Genomic DNA, 14,427 nt, shown 5'->3' with positions numbered 1-14,427 from the left:
TGCCATCTACATAAGGTCAGTACGCTTTACCGTGTGGACTCTACCTTCATGGGGGCCAGGGGTTGGTGGTGGGGTGCGGCAGACAGAGGAGAAGGACTTCTAGCTCCAAGAAGGGCTTCTTGCTCTCAGGCTTATGAGCTGGTAGGAGGGAGAGTCCTACTTGCTGAGAATGAGACCATCGGAGGAGGAAAACACTTCCGGGAGAAACGCAGCATGAATCTAGGACATGTCACCCTTGAGATGCTCACGAGACATCTCTGATGGAACATCACGGACACACGTTTGGAACTTGGAGGAGAAACCGGCGGGATGGGGCTTAGGGACGGGTGCAGGGGGAGGCGTCTAAGTTCTGCAGACCTGAGAGGGGAAGGCTGGGTGGGAGATGAACCATGGAGGAATGCGGATGGCCCGGAGAACCAGGGAGAGACCCAGCGTGACGGTGCTCCATGGAGAGGACAGGGACTACCTTCCATATCCTAATGACCCTTGTTTTTCCAAATGTCTATGTTTTGGCAAATGCTTCTGTGCCCTTCCTCCCCTCTATGTCAGCCATATTCCTACACATTCTTTGGCTCACAATCCCACATCACGTCCTCTATGAAGCACAGTCTGAATTCCTTCCTGAGATCAACTACCACCTCCTCTGAGCAGCCACGGACCTAGTTCCATGACAGCATGTGACGGCTTGTACGGTAATCAGTTACATCAGTTTCTTCCCATCAGAGAAGAAGTTCCTAACGGCAACGACTGGATTTTACTATTATTTTTTTTAACTGCTGAAGTCTAGCCCACTCTTCCAGTTCGATTTATAAACACAGTCTCAGAACTAGGAGACTGAACACCTAATTGTCCATTAGGTGGATAATCGATCCCAATTTGGAAAACCAAACAGGCCAAGCAAAGCAAAGGTCCCAAATCCACAGCTGCTCTGTATCTGTATCTGTGCTTGGACTGGCAGCTGTTGAATGCTGGCCCTCTCCCAGACACGGTCCTGGGCAACTCATGTCATAGTGGATTAGCCACACAGGTCTTACTCACACCACAGATCTTTTATTTATTTATTTAAGATTTTTTTTAAAATTTATTTATTTGTTAGAGAGAGAGCGCACGTGACACAGAGTGGTAGGCAGAGGCAGAGGGAGAAGCAGGCTCCCTGCCGAGCAAGGAGCCTGATGTGGGACTCGATCCCAGGACGCTGGTATCATGACCTGAGCCGAAGGCAGCTGCTTAACCAACTGAGCCACCCAGGCGTCCCCACACTACAGATCTTAAAAGGTCCTATGTACCAACAGACTGTAATAACCACACTTGCCCCATCAATGTACAAGGAGCCCAAGTCAATGTAAAATGCACCAGATCAACCAAGGTCAAATGCTGATCTTGCTAGTTAGACGAAAAAAAAAAAAATTCAAGATTTCAGCATGTTTTAGAAACTGTAATAGCATAAGCATTTGCTTAAACGTGCACCAAACGGTAAAATGAGAGCGTGGGAGAGCTGACAAGCTTCAAAGTGAGACCAACCCAAGAAGCTCGGTCTAGAAACCTAGAGACCTGGCCCTGCTTGCTACACAAGGCGCTGGGGACTTGGACCAAGTGACCTAGGCTCGTGAAGGGAGGGGGGAACTGGTCTCTGGAGTCCTCTGTATCTAATTCCAAACAGGCCTATTCTGGTTTTAAGAGGTTTTCACAGGCGTAAAACACGTTGAATCCACTAGGGGGCAGATTACGCCCGTGGAAATCCAGCTACAGTCCCCTACGCGGTTCGTTTTTAGACTCAATTTTCTCTAAATTCCCACAGCCCAACCCCCACTAAAAACAACAACAACAACAACAACAAAAACTGCCAGAGAGATTTATTAAACAAGACACATTTTAATGAGAACTGTATTCTTAAAGACTCTGTTTCCTGAGTTAAATTTAGCTAAATATAGCAGTAAATACAGTTCCTCCGTCACACAATGGGGGCTTTCTATTGGGATCCCCTCCCCCTCCACCTCCCACCTTATTTTTAAATACCACAGTCTTTGGCATGAAAATGCCAACCCCTTTCCGTTTTATTACACATACACACACACATATGCACAATGACCTCATTTGATTTTCCTCTTTCTTCCTAAGCTACGCTGTCTAGCGAGCGATCTATGAGACATCCTCTCATTTTTCCCATTGAACGTAAGCAACACAAGCAATTATCAATGGCAAATATTTAGGTACCTAAGTATGGAATACAATCTGATCTTCTTAAAAATACGTCACTTTTTCTTTCTTTCTGTTAATCTTATTTAATTATATTCTGTATGCCGAAATGGGGATCTTACATTCTAACCTCTGAGCTTTGGTTAAATTCCCTGCAACAGTCTACACACAGGGCTTCCAGACATGAGGCCAAGTTTCTTTACTGGAAATGGGACCCTTGAAAGTACTTCCCCCCCCCCTTTTAAATTTATTAAATAGGTTCATTTTGAAGAATTACAAGTCATAATGACTCATTTACTTCACTAAATGGATGGCTGCTCTCTCCAAGGTATTTCCACAGCTCTGGACATTAGTACGATCCAAACGATTAACAAAAGAGTGTATCTGCTCAGATGCTCGCCTCCCCTAAGAGGGGCAGAGAGGGAGGTAGAATGGAAAAGGCGAGCATCTGCTGTTCTATTCATGTAATTCTGATTTGTTGTAAAAGCAAGGACCCATGCACTAGTGTAATGGACAAAAACCTCCAGTAAGAAGAATATAATCCCTAAGTCACTTTCCTGTGTATGGCTCCTACAGATACTAACAAGCAGCCATATACATCAAAGGGCTGTCGGAAGGTTGATGCCTGAATGAGATGACGTTGGAAACGTTCCTGGCACCGTGTCCAAAACACACCAAGCCTTTAGAAACCATCAGCATAGTCATCTTCAAATGACTATGTGTTTCCCAAATGTCCTCAGCTGGGGGGGTGGGGGGCTGGGACTCTTGTCTCCAGGGTTTCAGTGAGGGCCATCGTCTGGCATGTCTGCCAGTCCCTCCACCCCGTCCCTTCCCCGCCACAGGAGCTGAGGTGGCTTCCCGGACAGGTGACCGGGGGAGAGGGCTGGTCTGCCCCTCACCAGCTGGGAACTGGTTTCCCGCTGTGATCGTGGCCACCACTGACCTGGCTGCATCCCGGTCAAAGGCTTTGGCCTAACTGGGGGCTTCGATGTTAGCCAGTCGGCTGGCTTCCAGTCTAAAGCGGACATACGGCCCTCCGCCTGATCCACTGGATCAGAAATTCGGAGGGGAAAGGAGGGTTTCACTCATCATCCCACCAAAAGCCAAAATGCCTCATCCTTTCCTCTTGAAATAACGTAATTATTTTGCCACAAGTTGGGACTAGAAAGTCACCTATAACAGAAGTCAAAATCTTTCCCACCAGCCATCGCAGAACACTACCGGCGTTCAGGGATAGTCGTGCCCGTGGGCAGGAATGAGGGGAGTGTCCGGGCACTCCACGGAAACGTCACGGAAAGTGAGGCCCAGCACATCGGCTCTGGGTTCTAGCCATGGGTGCTGAGCACCACTAGAACATGATTCTGATCTAAAGAATTAAGAAGATCCAATTGGTGGTGTCACTAGAATGTAAGTGATGAGGCCAATTTGAATTTTTGAATTTTTTTAAGAGAGAGCATGAGCTGGGGGAAGGGCAGAGAGGGGGAAAGATTCTCACACAGACTCTGCACGGATTGTGGGGCTCGATCCCAGGACCCTGAGATCATAACCTGAGCCAAACTCGAGAGGCAGATGCTTAACCACTGAGCCACCCAGGTGCTCCATGAAAGAAATATCTTTAAAGAAATATACTCCATTGCTTTCTTTAGACAGTTTCTAGTAATATGTTTTGATAGAGGGTCTTCTGGTAGTTTCTTTTTTTTAACAGAGAGAGAGAGTGAGAGAGAGAGAGAAGAGGGCGGCACGCACACATAAGTTGGGGGAGAAGCAGAATGAGAGAATCCCAAGCAGGCTCTCCACTGAGCAGGGAGTCTGGCGCAGGGCTCCATCTCAGGTCCCTGAGATCATGACCTGATCTGCAATCAGGAGTCAGACGCTTAACCAACTTGAGCCACCCAGGTGCCCTTTCTGGTAGTTTATTTTAATTAAATTCAAAATCATTAAAATGCTCCAATTTGGGAAATTCTACGTAATCTTACTGAATTAGAGACTGAATTAGAGAAAAAAGATCTCTCGCTCAAATATACATGCCTTCTGATTCTAGCCCATATACAGTCTAGAGTCATACATATATGATTATAAATATATACTTGTATATATATACATATATATATATAACATTTTAAATTTGAAAGAACAACACATTTTCTTTCCAATTTCAGTGTATGTGCGGCTGAATGGGTGCACATTTTCTTAAATCTATAGAAGGACGATGCACAATGCAATAAACCAAAGAATAATTAAGGGAAATTTAAAAAAAGAAAAAGAAAAATGGAAGAATTATTCTGAGGCCAAGAGCCAAAAAATGTGACATGTCTTGCTCGTCTACGTGAGCCTGGCCTTTGGAAAGACGGACTTATCAAGCTCTTCGAAACAGAAATCCCATTAGAGGAACTCAGGTACCTACTACACATTTTTCTCATTCACCTTCTAAGCAGGTTTCGATTCCTGGGGCTGCCTGAGAAGGCGCCGCTGGTCCAGCGGGCAGTGGGTAGGCTCCTGACCCCAGCTTCCCGTGTGGCCCCCTGCCCAGCCCTCTGCCGGCCTCGCAGTGGCCCGGTTACCTGATGAGGACACACTGGTTGTCGTGGCGCTTCCACAGGCACCGGTAGCACTCGTTGGCGACGGCGAAGACGTGGGGGGGCAGCTCCCCCAGGTGGCACCTGCTGTAGCGCTCCATGGTGGCCCGCTCATACAGCCCTGCGATGGTCTTGTAGGGGTTCACCGAGGCAACGATGGAGCCAATGTACGTCTGCAGGCACACGGGGCGGGGACACAGAAGGAGGCGGGTTACATGCGGTGTGGGTGGCTGGGGTCGGGGGTGGGGGTGAGGTGCAGGATGAGGGCGTGTCATCTCCGCTCTCGCTGGGACAGAGACACGCCAGGCTGGATTCAGCTTCCTGCTGTTCCACGATCCTAAGCGGAGGGGCCTGCCACACCTCCCCACAGCCCCACCTGTCGCCGCTTTAACAGAAGCCCCCTGGGCCTGCTTGAAGAGGAAAGACAGGGCTCCCCTCTGCATATGCTTTTCCTCCACCTTTTTGGTACAGAATCTTGTCATTCTATCCAAATAAATGGAGCCATTTCTTTTTTTTTTATAGTTTTTTTTTTTAAGATTTTATTTATTTATTTGACAGAGATCACAAGTAGTCAGAGAGGCAGGCACAGAGAAAAAGGAGGAAGCAGGCTCCCTGCGGAGCAGAGAGCTCGAGGTGGGGCTTGATCCCAGGACCCTGGGATCATGACCTGAGCCGAAGGCAGAGGCTAAACCACTGAGCCACCCAGGCGCCCTAAATGGAGCCATTTCAAAGAGGACTCGCAGGGACAGGTAACCACAGAAAGATGGGGAAGCAGCCCAGGCCCAAATCCCTGTTCGTGGTGACCTCCTCATCCCGTGCTGGGTACAAAGGACGATCCACAGCCCCGGCTCCTTCCTCATCAGGCGGCTCTCAGGAAAGAGCAGGATTAAAGAGAGAACGTGAGCGACACCAAGGGGCGGGGGGTGGGGGGGTGGGGGGGTGGGGAGGAACGGAGAGTTACTGTTTAATGGGTTCAGAGCTTCTGTTTAAGATGGCGAGATGATTCAGGGGCGCCTGGGTGGCTCAGTGGGTTGAGCCTCTGCCTGTGCCTCAGGTCATGATCTCAGGGTCCTGGGATCGAGCCCCACATCGGGCTCTCTGCTCCGCAGGGAGCCTGCTTCTCCCTCTATTTCTCTGCCTGCCTCTCTGCCTACTTGTGATTTCTCTATCAAATAAAAAAAAAGAGATTGTGAGAAGATTCTAGAGGTAGATTTGGGGTTACAGTTACACAACCTTGCAGATACACTAGACAGTTCACCTAAAAACAGTCAAAATGGTAAATTTTAGGTTATGTATCTTTAACCTTTTAAAACAGTATCAAGACCATTTTGAAAATTCTGGACGCCACAGAAGTGGTTTGGAACTGAGATGCCTGACGATCTTCCCCTTCCGGAACAAAATCTGGGCCAAAAATTAAGCAAACTCTTCAGAGCAGCAAAGCAGAGAGGCTACACCTATTAACACACAACGCCTGCTGCCCCATCCGTAGGGACCAAACTTGTTCTCTTGGCCCTCTGCAGGAAACGCGAACAGAGTTTGAGGACCAGGTTTCCAGCCTCAGACACAGCGGGGGCAGCAGACTGCAGCGGTGGAGGCGGGCTGCCGTAACCACCACCACCTTTGATGATTCCTACGTGCTGTGCCAAGTGCTGTACTCGGCCCTCCAAAATTCCTGTGTTGAAGCTTGAACCCCCAATACCTCAGAATGGGACTGTATTTGGAGGTGAGGCCTCTAAGAAGATGATTACATTAAAGTGAGGCTCTTCCGGTAAGCCCTAATCCAATCTGACTGCCCTCCTTTTAGGAAGAAACATGGAAGCTGGAAGAAACACCAGAGATGTGTGTGCACAGATAGAAACCATGTGAGGACACAGTAAGATGGCAGCCATTTGCAAGGCAAGGAAGGAGGCCCTCAGGAGAAGTCAACCTGGCCAATACCTTGACCTTGGACCTCCGGCTTTCAGAACTATGAGAAAATCACTGTCTGTTTAAGCCACCCAGTCAGTGATATTTTGTTATGACCCCCCGAGCTGATCGACATGGGGGGCCTGGCCCTTGCACATTCATAGTAACCTAAGGAGCTTCACAATCCTACTAGCTTGATTTTTCAGAGGCGGAAACAGGCATGAACATGTCGTGTTCACCCACGTGGCCAGGAAGTGGTAGAGGGGAGATGTGAACCCAAGCAACCCAACTGCAGAGGCTTCTCATATCCCTTGGCAAGGCACAGCAATGCAGCACAGGGAAAGGAAAAGCAAGCAACGCAGGGCAAAGAGTCCTAACATCCCAAGAGCATCTGTACCACATTGTGACAATCTGTACACATTTACAGTCACAGGGATGGCCAGGAACGCCCAGCAAAGTATCATATGCTCCGTGAAACAAGCTTCAAACATAAGTTTACATTTTAGAAATATCTGAACCAAAAAGGTTAAAAACATAAGAGTTATTATCACATGACGAATGACTCCGCTCCTAGATATTTAGCCAAAAGAACTAAAAACAACACCAGCCTAAAGGTCAAACCACACAGATGTCAATTACCCCATGGGTGGGTCAACCAGGTGTGGTGCACCCATACAATGGACTATTATTCCGCCCCACAAAGCAATAAAATACCTAGGCATGCGACTGTGGGGATGAAGCCTGACAACATCACACCAAGGTGAGGAAGTCGGACACCTAAGTTCCCATACATATCCAGAAAAGGTAAACCCATAAAGACAGGCTGGGGTAGTGACCACAGGCAGGGGGAGGAGGCAGAAATGGGGGGTGGGTGGGTGGATATAGGGTATCCACTTGGAGTGATGAAAATACTTCGGAACGAGACAAGAGGCTGACTGTATAACATTACATTACATACATGTTACGTATAACAATGTCCTAAATACACTGAATTGCATATTTTAACATGGTTAATCTTCTGTTATGATAAGTTCACCTCCATTCAAAAAAGAAAAAGATAGAGTGCATTAGTGGGTAAATGTTCAGGTCTTTGGAAACCTCAGCTTGCCAGAAAGTCCATTTTCGCCAACCAGGGCACTGTGGGAAAGATCTGGCCATAAAGAAGGATGGAAACTGCTTTTTCCTCTGGGGAAGGCATGTCCTACTTCTAAAGGAAACAGAGAACCACCTGATTCCCCAGAGAACACACTCATCTTCCACCAATGCTCTGACCACAGGTGCTGGTGCCTTCCTTCATGTCAGCTCTTTGCAGGGGTGGAGCAGGCAGGCAGGTAGTGCCTGAGGCTCTGTCTAGCCCCTTCCACTACTTTGTCTAAAATGTCAGACCTGCTTCTACCTTTTGGAAGCTGTATGATTTTTTTTTAAGGATTTTTTTTAAAGTTTTTTTATTTTTAAGTAATTTCTACACCCAACGTGGGGCTCAAACTCATGACCCCAAGATCTAGAGTGGCATGCTCTTCTGACTGAGCCAGCCAGCTGCCCTATTATTTATATTCTGGAAATAATCAAAACTCAAAAAAAAATCATTTTCTTCTGTTGAAATATGGTCTTACTTTTTTCCTACTTTGGCAGAAATAAGGACACTTAATGCCTCCCGTCTTAAAACAGCGAGGTGGGCACACTGCAATTCTCTTTCTCAGTTACAAATAAAATTTAAAAGTCACAAGGTATTGGGCTGAGAATTAAATATCATTTATATTAGGATATTAACCCATTATTAACACACTATTAAAAAAATGATATACCTTGGAACACCTGGTTGGCTCAGTCAGTAGAGCTTGCAACTCTTGATCTCTGGGCTGTGAGTTCAAGCCCCACATTGGGCATGGAGCTTATTTAAAAACAAACAAAAAAAAAAAAACCCAAAATTTTAAAAAATGATCTGCCCAGCCTGTGTCTTAAAAATTCTGCACACGTTGTCATAACATGTTTGTATGGTTGTTCTTAAATGTGGGGAGATAAGCCTTTCTTTTAAAAAAAGTATTGATTTACTCATAAAGAGTGGCATAACCTTTCCACAAGAGCTTTACTTAGAAAGTGATTATTTTGGTCAAAACCTCATGCTACCCCATCCCGGTTGGGCAACCCCACTGGTCATACAGCGTGGCTTAAGAGATCACTCATCCCGGAAGTGTGGAGGACATGGTTTTTGAAGGGGGTAGGAAATTCAAGGGCATTAAAAGCTTGTTAGCAAAGTTGAAGCTGGTACATCCAAAATGATCTTAGGCCTGGTCTTCTTTCTAAGTAATTGTATCACACTCTGCAACACAGTGCAACAGCTGTAAAGTGGTTCAGAACAATTGTGTTTGGTGGCTGTGGCAGTTACCAACAGCACGCACGTGTCCCCTCCCCAGTCCCTACCCCATGAGAGTGTGCACACATGAGTAGGGGAAGGGGCAAAGGCAGGGATTCTAGAGGTAGCCAGACGTTCAGCACAGTGGCACCCTGCAGAACTGGCTGTCGTGCCTGGTGGACCCACTAATGCATCACGAGGTCTTTTTCCCCGTTGAGCCCAGTCGCTGCCATGCAGTCAGAGCTGGCCTGTTGGCTGAGACCCCACGGTGTCTCTGGCCTATTGGCTGAGACCCCACGGTGTCTCTGGCTCAAGATCATTCCAACACATCGACAGGTTGCTCCATTGTTACCATCCTGACTTCGAGACAGAAGAAAACCATGCACACAGTGAAAGAGAATGCTTTCACCAAGAACCTCGAAAGGCACATAATTTGCGGTGAAAGACAAAAATCCAAAGTTGGTTTAGTTATAAGACACTATTCATGCCAAAGGGCCGCCATGGCTCTGGTGGTTGGACGCTTTTCCTAAAACAATATTGACCTTCATGTCTGACTTCCCCAACAAGATGTTGAAAATAACGTTCCTCACCTTTCAATCTCATCCACTGCCACGAAGCCCATGTGGTCCCTCATTATACATTGTTGAGAAATGACAAGTTCTGGGTAAATATTACTAAAAATAGACTTTCACCACTTTATGCAAGAAAGCCTGATTTTCCCCATTTTGATGGAAAACTTCTGGAAACATACAGCATGAGCCTTTGTGTTTTCAAAACCAGGTGAGTGTACCTAATCTAGCTTTAAAGGATTTCTGGTCTTATTCAGTCTCTCAGCCTGTAACAATGACGCCCACACTGAATGAGGCAGACATGGTCTTCTCGTCTCCACCAACACCAAGCCAGACCCTGAGCTCGCGATGGCTCCATGCTGCAGCTTCTCAGCCTTCCCACGCACCCCAGATAGCACTGTTTGAGGGGCTCCAAATCTCCGTGGAATAAAAGGCTGAAGGCTTCTCCTTCGGAGACTGCGGTGGTGGAGAAATGGCCGAAGGTGCTGGCCGAGTCTGCACGTAAGAGATCACTTTGCTGTGTAGTTAAAAGGAAGATACCAAGCCAGGCTTTTACTCTCCTTGCATTGCACACGCCACATAATGCATGAAATGAAGACTTATACTCAAAACGATCTGCATTTCAACTGCTTAAAACTTTCACCTTTAAGGTTAAGATAAGAGCACTTTGGGGGTGCCTGGGTGGCTCAGTGGGTTAAAGCCTCTGCCTTCAGCTCAGGTCAGGATCCCAGGGTCCTGGTATCAAGCCCCTCGTCGGGCTCTCTGCTTGGCAGGAAGTCTGCTTCCTCCTCTTTCTCTGCCTGTCTGCCTACTTGTGATCTCTGTCTGTCAAACAAATAAATAAAATATTAAAAAAAAAAAAGGGTACTTTGGCAGATGCCTGTCCTTAATTAACTATGTGACCGTTCACACCCCCTGAACACTTGCATATTTTTAAGCCAGATGAAGAGTTGAATTCCTCTGTCTCTGTAATGTTCAGGAGCCTTCCTGCCAGGTGCAGAGAGACCACTTAAACCTAAAATAGCTGCACCAGATTTTAAAAGATCAAGCACTTAGTGGTATATGGTGACATTCTACCGTGGCTCTAAGAATACAGGTATTCCTGTTGGGGTCCTTCCTACTTTGTGGTAGAGGCTTCTAACATATAAAACACATAATCTAAGAAAAGAGAAAATCCCTCCAGTTCAGGCCATATTAAATACTCTAAGCAGAGAGAGCTAACCTACACATATTTATAACGGGTCTTGAATCTATTCAAGGTTTTCCTTAAATCCATGTTCTCCAAGCACTTTATTTTCTTTGCTGTATTCCTACTGAGTGAAGAACGGTTTTTTAAACTTCATACTCTCTAGGGGTTTTATTTTTATTTTTTTAAAGATTTTATTTTATTTTTTTAAAGATTTTATTTTAAAGATTTTAAAGATTTTATTTTTAAAGATTTTATTTATTTAAAGATTTAAAGATTTAATTTATTTATTTTATTGACACAGAGAGAGAGATCACAACTAGGCAGAGAGGCAGGCAGAGAGAGAGGAGGAAGCAGGCTCCCCGCGGAGCAGAGAGCCCAATGCGGGGCTCGATCCCAGGACCCTGAGATCATGAGCTGAGCAGAAGGCAGCGGCTTAACCCACTGAGCCACCCAGCGCCCTCCAGGGTTTAAAAAAAAAAAAAAAGTTACACAATAGATAAAAGGTGTTAGCAACCCAGGTATCCATCAAAGGAAGAATGGCTAAATAACATGCAGTATACACAAACTGTGGAGTACTATTAAGTCTTGAAAAGGAAGGAAATTCTGACACATACCACATGGATGAACCTTAAAGACATTAAGCTAAGTGAAATAAATTGGTCCCAAAGGACAAATATTGTATGATTCCACTGAAATCATGTACCTAGAGTAGTCAAATTCACAGAAACAGCAAGTGGAATGGCAGCTGCCATGAGTGGGGATGGGGGACTTATTTTTCTTTTTTTCTAAGATTTTTTTTTTTTAAAGCGAGGGCACGTGCACATAAGAGTATGCACACATGAGTGGGGGAAGGGGCAAAGGGAGGGATTCTTCAAGCAGACTCCTGTCTGAACTCAGCGCCGACATGGGGCTCGATCCCATGACCCATGAGATAATGATCTGGGCGGAAACCAAGAATCAGACGCTCAACTAAATAAGCCACCCAGTTCTGGAAGATTTAAGAATTCTAAAAGGCTCACAACAATGTGAACGTACATAACACTACTGAATTATACACTTTAAAGAACCAGAATGTGGTTTTGTTTTTAAATATTTTATTTTTTGACAGAGAGAAATCACAACTAGGCAGAGAGGCAGGCAGTGAGAGAGAAAGGGAAGCAGGCTCCCTGCTGAGCAGAGAGCCCGATGCGGGGGCTCGATCCCAGGACCCTGGGATCATGACCTAAGCTGAAGGCAGAGGCTTTAACCCACTGAGCCACCCAGGCGCCCCTGAACTATACACTTTAAAATGGTTAACATGACAAAGTTTGCATGTATTTGGTGACAATTACACATTTAAAAAATTTAAAAGATCCTGATATTTTGAAGTTTGGTATTGACAGAGTACATTAATCTCTTTTTTATAATATCAAGGAGAGACCTGAAAACAAGCACAGAATTAAAAGTAAATAACAAGAAGCATCACACTCCATTTTCAGACATGTACCTTCAAATTTTAACCCAAACTGAGAAACAAAAATATTCCAGTGACAAATTATAGACTGTTTAGTAAGGGGGAAGGCAAAAGGCATTTAGATTTTCAGGGACAAAATAATCTAATGAGAGCTCAAATATTAATAAATACATGACAATAAATTCAACAAATGGGCTCCCAAACATGGGGACAGCAATCAACCAGGCTTAATCTGAACTAAACTCAATAATTGGACATCTAAAAAAAAAAATTTAGAAAAAGAGTAAAGAATATGTAAAATGTGTGTCCGATATACACAGAGAACCCATTTTTTAAAAATTTTTAAAGCTATTTTATTATTATTTTTTAAAGTTTTATTTATTTTAGAGAAGGGGAGAGCATGAGTGGGAGGGGCAGACAGAGACAAAACCCCAAGCAGACTCCACACTGTGTGCAGAACCCACCACCGGGCTCAATCTCACCACCCTGAGACCAGGACCAGAACCAAACCCAAGAGTCAGATGCTTAACTACCCAGGCATCCTTATTTTTATTTTTTAAGATTACAGGAAACCTTGTCTCATTTAGCATTAAAAATGCCTCTCTATAACTAGAATTTAAGTAAAATTTAATGATCAATTAATTTTAAAAATGCCTGTCTAATATAAGACCTCCATTTTGTACCAGAGGTTAATTAGGCTCTTAAAGCATGAATGCACGAGCTTTACTACTTCACCTTCTCACTAATGGCCTAAGCCATTACTTAAAAGGCTTGTCACCAGATCTTAAATGACAAGCCTGCATATTCCCAAACCAACTTTCTCTGACATTTCATAATTGGAGGGCACAGAGGACAATCCCACCCACATAGACACACCTTCACAGCCCTCACCTGCTCCAACACAACCTTGAGATGTGGGGGGGCCAAAGGCCACTGTTCAGCCTCCTCTGACAGACAAGGGCATGGTTAAGTGCTGCCCCTACAGTCACAGCACCGCTGAGTGAGATCAAGGACGCAACCTGGGCTCCTGGTAGGCCCACTGGGGGTCTGTGGTAGCCCTCTCCACCGCTCACCCATGAACGGAACAGGGATTATCTCAGACTCTGTCCAGCTCATCACCGGGAGCCAATGACTCTATGTCTTGCATGTTCGTTCCACTAACAATGAACTCTAGACTCTATGTCCTTCCCCTCCAACTCCTACCTCAGCCTCACTCAGATTTTCATAAAAGCTGCCTTCCTCACTGATTTCCCAAGTGGACTTGCGTGTTCAGTCCAAGCTCCATGCTTGACCTATGAGACTCTAAAGATGACAACTCTCCCGCTTAGAGCCCTCCAACAAGTCCCATCGTCTTCAGGGTCACTCAACCGGGATATCTAAGAAGACAGTCTGAGTGGCTCCCAAAGGGTGAGAGAACAGCCTGAGTCCTAACGGATTATTCTCCTAACACCTACAGAAGCTGGGGTGGGGGGGGGGGGTTCAGTTACTTACTGATTTTCATTGTCGGTGCCCATGTTCATGCCAAGTGGCACTTTTGAACCTCCATAAAGCAGAAGCGTAAAACGACATGGCAATGACAAGTCCCATATAGCTTGTTCAACGGAGGGCAAATCGGGTGAAATCCGAGAGGTCTATTAGCAAAAATAATTATGGCCAAGGACATCTTATCTTTCCCCCACTACCTTAAAACATATCACTCTGCATGGGTTACTGTACTGTTAAAACAAACGGATAAGAGAGTCACTGAATTAGCCAAGTTCCAATGTAATAGAAGTAAAAATGGCGGCTGGCAAGCGAACGGGGTCAAAGAAGAGCTTCGTTGTACATTAAGTACCAAGGGAAGCAAAGATCACTTGGTAAGAAATTCCGAGAGCTGTGAGACATATTCGTTATGTGTTGTACCATTTATCCCTCCACAAAAAGATATTTCTGCTGTTCCCGAAACTGCCATGATGACGTCATGCAGTTTCAGACTCTGGACACATGAAGTTCTCAAAATCGAGGCGGGACCAGGTACCGGCCTCTTCATATCGGATTCAAATTCCACCAGAATAGAGAGCTTGGTCATCTGAATGGCTTTTCAGAAACAGAGAGGATGTTCTATTTTGAAGCACATAACAAATTTTTCTAGTCAGAGAAGTTCCACATAACTCACCAAAAAATACATTTCCTTGCCTGCTTTAATA

The 14,427-nt window shown here is 45.5% G+C and overlaps 1 protein-coding gene across 2 annotated transcripts in view; it reads right to left on the bottom strand.

The window, feature by feature from the left end:
- MYO10 (myosin X) overlaps nucleotides 1–14,427 on the bottom strand; it is a 216,753-nt gene that overhangs the window by 102,293 nt on the left and 100,033 nt on the right. For both annotated transcript variants that reach the window (XM_045999501.1, XM_045999500.1), the window contains exon 4: nucleotides 4,758–4,945. In XM_045999501.1, the coding sequence (XP_045855457.1) occupies nucleotides 4,758–4,945 (188 nt within the window). The remainder of the gene's footprint in view (nucleotides 1–4,757; nucleotides 4,946–14,427) is intronic.

This window comes from Meles meles, chromosome 3 (genome assembly GCF_922984935.1).
Source record: "Meles meles chromosome 3, mMelMel3.1 paternal haplotype, whole genome shotgun sequence".
In the NCBI taxonomy this organism is placed as follows: Eukaryota; Metazoa; Chordata; class Mammalia; order Carnivora; family Mustelidae; genus Meles; species Meles meles.
This window is presented reverse-complemented; position numbering and strand designations above follow the sequence as displayed.